The following is a 7,444-nucleotide window of genomic DNA, read 5'->3' as shown; positions in this document are numbered from 1 at the left end:
ATATTCTATACATCTTCCCGCACAAAGATAATAAATTATCTTAACTTCTCATAACGTATTTCGGGAGAAATATCTAAGTAGGTCACGGGTGCAATCAACAAAACACAAAACAGTAAACACGTGGTGGCGAATTAATGTTTTCTTTTTAACCTAATTTATATTTTGTATTTGTATATTATTATTTTGTAAAAATAGACCAGCTACATCATTTTTGGTGTAGCTGTTAGACTAAGGTATTATATACTGAGTGCTTAGGGACCATATTATATCACACAACACAATAATATTATAATATTATTATCTTTTATTCATATGTATTATTTGTCCATATATGTATTCATTTTGATCTTATCTATATATTAATTCTATCTTAAATCATAAACAGGCGACTCCCCTATTGGGAGACCTGATAGTCTTAAGTAATAATAATAATTATTAATTATTGACTTGAGTGGTTAGTACTGACTAGCTAGCTTTAGTAAGCTAGTGCTAGCTTAGTAGGTCGAACCGTACGATAATATTATCGTATAACTTATAGATTGATTTTTAAACTGAACTATATACTATAATACTTATTAGGTATTACTAATATCATATTATTAGTATTTGCTGCTCATTTCCATTTTTATTTTATTTTATTGTAATCACTGACAGGTGCCTCCCCTATTGGGAGACTGATTAAGTATAAGTATTGACTTTTTTATTGACCTGACTTTTTTATTGTTGACCAATTGTAATTATTACGGACGTATTAATATTTTATTAATATTTTAAATAGTGCTAAGTTGACAATTTGTAACTATCAGTGACCTATTAATATTTTATATTTTTATTTTATATTATATTTTAATATTATTATTTTATATCTTATATTTATATCTGTGATATTTATTGTAATTGTAATTATTGACAGGTATCTCCCCTATTGGGAGACCTAATAGTGTTAAGTTGACCATTCTTAACTATCAGTGACCTATTAATATTTTATATTATATTTTTATATTAATATTTTATACCTTATATTTATATCTGTGATATTAATTTTTAATTGTAATTATTGACAGGTATCTCCCCTATTGGGAGACCTAATAGTGTTAAGAATAATTATTATTGACAGGGTTTTTTTTTTTTTTTTTTTTTTCTCCCTTAAGTCATCATGATCCACACTCCCCAGAGGCGTGCCAGTGACACGTTCACTATCTCCGAACCAGTGAAGAAGCCTGCAACACCTAAAAGTCGGACTGCAGAAGGGAAAGCCCTTCTGCTGAAAGGGAAAGCCCACCTGCGGGAGTCCCGAAATTTAAAGACTGATATAAAAGACGGGGTAATTACGGCGCTAGAAAGGATGTATGAAATAATAAAAGAGATTGAATTTGAACTCACCAATGCCAGGGCTGGTAGTGGAGGGCGTAGTGGGGACCCTATACATCCCCCCCCGCCATCCGATGCTGGTCCCAGCGTAGTTGACGACACATTGGTGAGAAATCTGGACCTAAGTGAAGGAATGAAAGAAAGTATGAAAGAGATGATGACAAGAATGGAAGATATGAGAGTAAGCATGCGGGAGAATGAAAATAAAATGGACAAATTGAGCTCGCTTTTGGAGGGCAACATGACTGTCGCCAAAACGGCGAGTTATGCGGGCGTTGTCTCGAAGGGAGTCATAGAGAAACTCCCCGAAGCAAGAGCCCTGCATTCGGTCATGGTGTCATCCAAAGACGAACAAGAGACGGGTGATGAGGTGATAGAAATGATCAGAAAGACTGTGGATGCAAAGGACGGATGGGTGAAAGTAGAGAGGGTAAGAAAGGTGAAGAACAGGAAGGTGGTCGTCGGCTGTGCGAATGAGGAAGAAAGAATCAAGGTGAAGGAAAGGCTGAGAAAGAATGAGGGATTAGTAGTGGAAGATGTAAAAAATAAGAGCCCTCTACTAGTCTTCAGGGATGTAATGAAATGCGAAGTTGACGATTTCGTCACAGCATTCAGTAATCAAAATGCAAGCATCCTTGAGGGCCTGAAGGGGGAAGAGAGAAAGGTAGAAGTAGCGTACGTGATGAAAGCAAGGAACCACCTCCAGAACCACGTAGTGGCCAGGGTGAGTCCACAGGTATGGAAGAGATGCACGAGTGAAGGATACGCCCATATAGGGCTAAGTAGAGTGAAAGTGATGGATCAAAGTCCGTTAGTGCAGTGCTCGCGCTGTCTTGGGTACGGGCATACGAGACGAATGTGTAGGGAGGAGAAGGAACGATGCAGCCACTGCGCCGGTCCTCACATGAAGACCGAGTGCGACAAGTGGCTGCGGGGAGAAGTGCCTCAATGCATCAACTGCATAAAGGCTAAGAAAGGCAGCGCAGAGCACAGCGCCTTTGACAGAGAGTGTACGGAAAGAAAGAGGTGGGATGCTCTGGCCAGATCGGCGGTAGCGTATTGCTAAGGTTGCCCAAGGTGAGTCCTTCCAGTACCGAATGCTGCAGGCCAATCTCCAGCGGAGCCAAATCGCCACACGGGAGCTACTGCTCGAAGCCACCAAGCGTAAGGCATGCGTAGCATTGCTGCAAGAGCCCTACGTTGGTGGGGCGAAAAGTATGAGGACATACAATGGAGTGAGGATCTTCCAGAGCGAAGGGGAAGGGGGTGGAGCAGTAAAGGCGTGTATTGTAGTACTCGACGACACACTGGATGTCGAACTACATACACGCCTTAGCAGTAACAACATCGTTGTGGCCACTCTCAGAACCAAAGCCTGGGAGATGATTGTAGTGTCCTTCTACTTCGAGCCCGACAAACCAGTGGGGCTCTACCTGGACCATCTTAGGCGGATAGGGAGAGAGCTGGGTATCCATAGGATGGTCCTGGGAGGCGATGCGAACGCAAAAAGCCCGTGGTGGGGTGGCGAAGTGGAAGACTCGCGAGGAAGAGATGTGTCTGCTGTACTGGAAGAAATGGGAATGCACATACTCAACACCGGGGACATCCCTACGTTCGATACCATCAGAGGTGGGAAAAGGTACTCTAGCTACGTGGATGTGACAGCGTGCTCCGACGATCTGCTGAACCGAGTGGACAACTGGAGGGTTGAGGAGAGTCTCACGAGCTCGGACCACAACGGCATATCCTTCGGCATCAGACAACATAAATCCACAGGCACGAACATAATACGAACTACACGCATATTTAACACACACAAGGCAAACTGGACTCAGTTTCATGAGAAACTGACCCAGCTGATGTCGGACAGACAATTAACTATACAAGACATAGACACAATACACAGCACACAACAAATAGATGACGCAATAGACAGATACACTGAAGCAATCACACAGACATGCAGAGACACAATGCCGACCAAAAAACACACACAGAAATTCACCTTGTCGTGGTGGAATGATGAGCTCGCGCAGATGAAGAAGCAGGTGGCCACGAGGAGACGCAGGATCCGAAACGCAGCACCTGATCGCAGAGACCGCGTGGTTGGATTGTACCTGGAAGAAAGAGAGATGTATGAAAAGGCAGTGAAAGAAGCGCAAGAGAAGAGTTGGAAGGAGTTTTGCCGGAAACAGGATAGGGAGGGGGTCTGGGAGGGCATCTACAGGGTGCTTAATAGAGCCACAGGGAGAGAGGAGGATCTGCCCCTTTCGAGGGGCGGTGAGACCCTCGATGCCCGGAGCTCGGCAGAACTGTTGGCGGAGACCTTCTACCCCGAGGACCAGGAAAGTGGTGAAAGTGAGGGACATCGACGGGTGCGCGGGTGTGCGGAGTCCTTGGACACCGAACCACCGGCGGGCCCGGATGACCCTCCTTTCATCATGGAGGAGTTGAAGAGAGCCGTAAGGTCCTTCAACCCCAAGAAGGCCCCCGGGGCGGATGGCCTCACGGCCGACATCTGTCAGCACGCTGTGGATTGTAACCCGGGATGGTTCCTTGCCTTGCTCAACAGATGCCTCTCTGCCGCCTACTTCCCCGCACAGTGGAAGTGGGCGACCGTGGTTATACTGCGAAAGCCGGGCAAGGAATCATATCGGGTACCGAAAGCCTATCGACCGATCGGCCTCTTACCTGTGCTCGGCAAAATCTTCGAAAAGATGCTGGTCGGCCGACTCAGGTTTTACCTGTTGCCCAAAATAAGCCCCCACCAGTATGGCTTTATGCCACAGAGGAGCACCGAGGACGCCCTCTATAGACTAGTGAACCACATCAGAAATATGAGGGAGGAGAAGAAGATTTCTGTTGTGGTATCGCTGGACATAGAGGGAGCCTTCGACAGCGCCTGGTGGCCAGCCATAAAGGTGCGGTTGGCTGAAGTTGGGTGCCCGGGGAACGTGAGGCGGGTGATCAGCAGCTACCTGAGTGAAAGGGGAGTGAAAGTTAGATATGCGGGCGTGGAAGTGAGTAGGGGGACCAGCAAGGGGTGCGTGCAGGGATCCATAGGTGGACCAATCCTGTGGAACCTCTTGCTGGACCCTCTGCTATGGATGTTAGAGGAGATGGGAGTATTCTGTCAGGCGTTCGCCGACGACATTGTGTTGGTCTTTGAGGGTGACACGGCCCTTGAAATAGAAGGAAAAGCGAACCGTGTCCTAAACGTAATAGATGAATGGGGAAAGGAAAACAAACTAAAATTTGCACCTAATAAAACTTGTGCTCTCCTTTCAACGAGGAGGTTAAAATTTGACGTGCCACGGCTCGCTATGGGGAATGTGGAAATTAAATACTTTTCTCAAATAAAGATATTAGGCCTAACGATTGACAGCGGCCTCACTTTCAACGCCCACGTCGGGACGGTATGCCAAAAGGCAATCGCCCGATATAAACTCTTGGCTAGGGCAGCCAGAGTTGGTTGGGGACTTAGCCCAGATATTATTAGGACTATTTATGTAGCTGTTATCGAACCGACTATTATGTATGCATCGGCAGCGTGGGCACCCACCGTGGAAAAGATGGGGGTCCAAAAAAGGCTGAACACCGTACAACGGGGCTTCGCCCAAAAGATCTGCCGAGCATATCGGACCGTCTCCCTGAACTCAGCTATGCTGTTGGCTGGGATACTCCCCCTTGACCTCAGAATTCTCGAAGTCTCGAGACTATATGGGATCAAGAAGGGGGTGTCGCACCCAGCGTTGGGAGACAGGGAGGTGGAAAGAATGGCTCCGGCGATTGAGGACCCACATCCGGCAGAGCAGGAAGGGCTGGGGTTCGGGCTGGTGGACGAGGACTCGTATTCCGACGTGGCTAATAGCCACGTACATAGGATCTACACGGACGGCAGCAAGATTGAGGGTCGAGTCGGAGCCGCCCTTTCCATATGGGAGGGGGAGGCCGAGACGAAGGCCGTCAAGCTTGCTTTGCCGCCGTATTGCACCGTCTACCAGGCCGAACTCCTAGCGCTCCAAAGAGCAGTAATTAGAGCCTGCAAGAGTGGAGTGGCGAAAGTCGGCATCTTCAGCGACTCCAGATCGGCCCTCCAGGCAGTCACACTCGGTTCCCCCCACCCCCTTGCTGTGCAAACAAGAGCGGCCCTCCGAAAAGCTGCTTCGCAGAGGCGGGAGGTCGCTCTGTTTTGGATCAAGGCGCACGCAGGGCTAAGGGGGAACGAAAGAGTGGACCAGTTAGCCAAGGAGGCCGCTCTGGGGTCGAAGAAGAAACCCGACTACGATCTGTGTCCTGTTTCATTCGTCAAGCGTATCCTGAGACGGGATACGATCGGGGAATGGGACAGGAGATATGATGTGGGGGAGACGGCTGGAGGCACGAAGCTCTTTTTCCCAAGCGCTGCTGCTGCATACAAAATAGTACGGAAAATAGACATCACACACCACACCACACAAGCACTGACTGGACACGGTGGATTCGCCTTCTACTTGAACAGATTCAAGCTGAAGGAGAATCCATCGTGCCTGTGTCAGCCCGGAGTCGACGAGACGGTTTCTCACCTGTTGCTCGAGTGTCCGATTTTTGCAAGAGATAGATATGTTATTGAGCAAAAATTGGGCATCGCGATGACGGGTGAGAATCTGCCCGCGGCCCTGGGGGACAAAATGAGGAATGAATTCCTGGAGTATTGTAAATACATTGTTGGGGTGGTTAACAAACGAAACTGTGATAAGCTGTGATGTTAGGGTTAAGTTTTATTGTTGTGCCGTACTGTTTCAATTGTATTTTATTGTAATGTCTTAATTAATGTAAGTTTTAAATGTACTTTTAATTGTATTAATTTATTTTATTTTTTATTCTCATTGCAATGTTTTTAATTAATGTAAGTTTTTAAATGTAATATTTAATTTTAGAATTTTATTATTAATTTGGAAATGTTATTGTAAATTGTTAAATTGTATTTTTATTTTAAATTGCATTCATTTAGGCCTAATGTATTAATAAATAATAGTGTGGTAATTAATTGATTAAAAGCAAAACAAACATCTCTGGACAATATTCCAGAGGAAAGCACACAACACCCTGTGATGGCGGGTGCTTTTTAAAAAAAAAAAAAAAAAAAAAAAAAAAAAAAAAAAAAAAAAAAAACCTAACCTAACCTAACCTAACCTAACCTAACCTAACCTAACCTAACCTAACCTAACCTAACCTAACCTAACCTAACCTAACCTAACCTAACCTAACCTAACCTAACCTAACCTAACCTAACCTAACCTAACCTAACCTAACCTAACCTAACCTAACCTAACCTAACCTAACCTAACCTAACCTAACCTAACCTAACCTAACCTAACCTAACCTAACCTAACCTAACCTAACCTAACCTAACCTAACCTAACCTAACCTAACCTAACCTAACCTAACCTAACCTAACCTAACCTAACCTAACCTAACCTAACCTAACCTAACCTAACCTAACCTAACCTAACCTAACCTAACCTAACCTAACCTAACCTAACCTAACCTAACCTAACCTAACCTAACCTAACCTAACCTAACCTTTTTTTTTTTTTTTTTTTTTTTTTTTTTTTTTTTTTTTTTTATAGTGGAGAATGCATTTAGGCATACCCAGAGCGCTCGGGGAAAGAGCCCTGGGTTATGTCGGACTCACACCGCAGAATGCGGCGACTACCGACTAAACTCCACTGTGTTCCGTCACTCCGCTATATTGGCAGGGTCGCGGGTATTTGGTGTAACCGCATCCGTAACCCCGTCAGCGGCAGCCTATTTTTTATATAGGCCCATCGCGATTAAGACCTGGCTAGTGTTCGCCCGTTCCTCCTTCCTGGGGGGCGGCGTGAACGGAACACGTCTCACGCCGCCTCACCGCACCGGACGATGGATTATGTCCCCGTTCCACCGTCCGGCACCCAACATTAGGGAAGCAAGTCGCGACCGTGTACAGCGGTCGCGACTCGGCGACGGCGCCCAATAAGACGTCGCCGCCGAATAGGATCCGCGTTGGGATCTCCCTCGCGGACCCGCTCTGCTTCCTCCTTCTGCGACA

The 7,444-nt window shown here is 46.0% G+C and overlaps 2 protein-coding genes across 2 annotated transcripts; both read left to right on the top strand.

The window, feature by feature from the left end:
* The first annotated feature begins 1,156 nt into the window (after window positions 1–1,156).
* Window positions 1,157–2,779, top strand: LOC149897373 (uncharacterized). The gene has a single exon (XM_090116919.1). It carries the CDS (start codon window positions 1,157–1,159, stop codon window positions 2,435–2,437), a length of 1,281 nt encoding a protein of 426 aa, XP_089973045.1. The 3' UTR covers window positions 2,438–2,779.
* Window positions 2,780–4,694: 1,915 nt separating this feature from the next.
* On the top strand, window positions 4,695–6,500 carry LOC149897372 (uncharacterized). Its single transcript, XM_090116915.1, has one exon. It carries the CDS (start codon window positions 4,695–4,697, stop codon window positions 6,114–6,116), a length of 1,422 nt encoding a protein of 473 aa, XP_089973041.1. The 3' UTR covers window positions 6,117–6,500.
* The last annotated feature ends 944 nt before the right edge of the window (window positions 6,501–7,444 follow it).

Source organism: Colias eurytheme, chromosome 26 (assembly GCF_061535395.1).
Source record: "Colias eurytheme isolate Ceu_HAF_F1 chromosome 26, ilColEury1 Martin Lab GWU primary, whole genome shotgun sequence".
NCBI lineage: Eukaryota > Metazoa > Arthropoda > Insecta > Lepidoptera > Pieridae > Colias > Colias eurytheme.
The sequence above is the reverse complement of the archived record's forward strand: the minus strand, read 5'-3'. Positions and strand labels throughout refer to the sequence as shown.

Coding starts and splice junctions, on each gene's coding strand:
- LOC149897372 (XM_090116915.1), top strand. CDS start 4,695: ATGGGGAATGTGGAAATTAAATACTTTTCTCAAATAAAGATATTAGGC.
- LOC149897373 (XM_090116919.1), top strand. CDS start 1,157: ATGATCCACACTCCCCAGAGGCGTGCCAGTGACACGTTCACTATCTCC.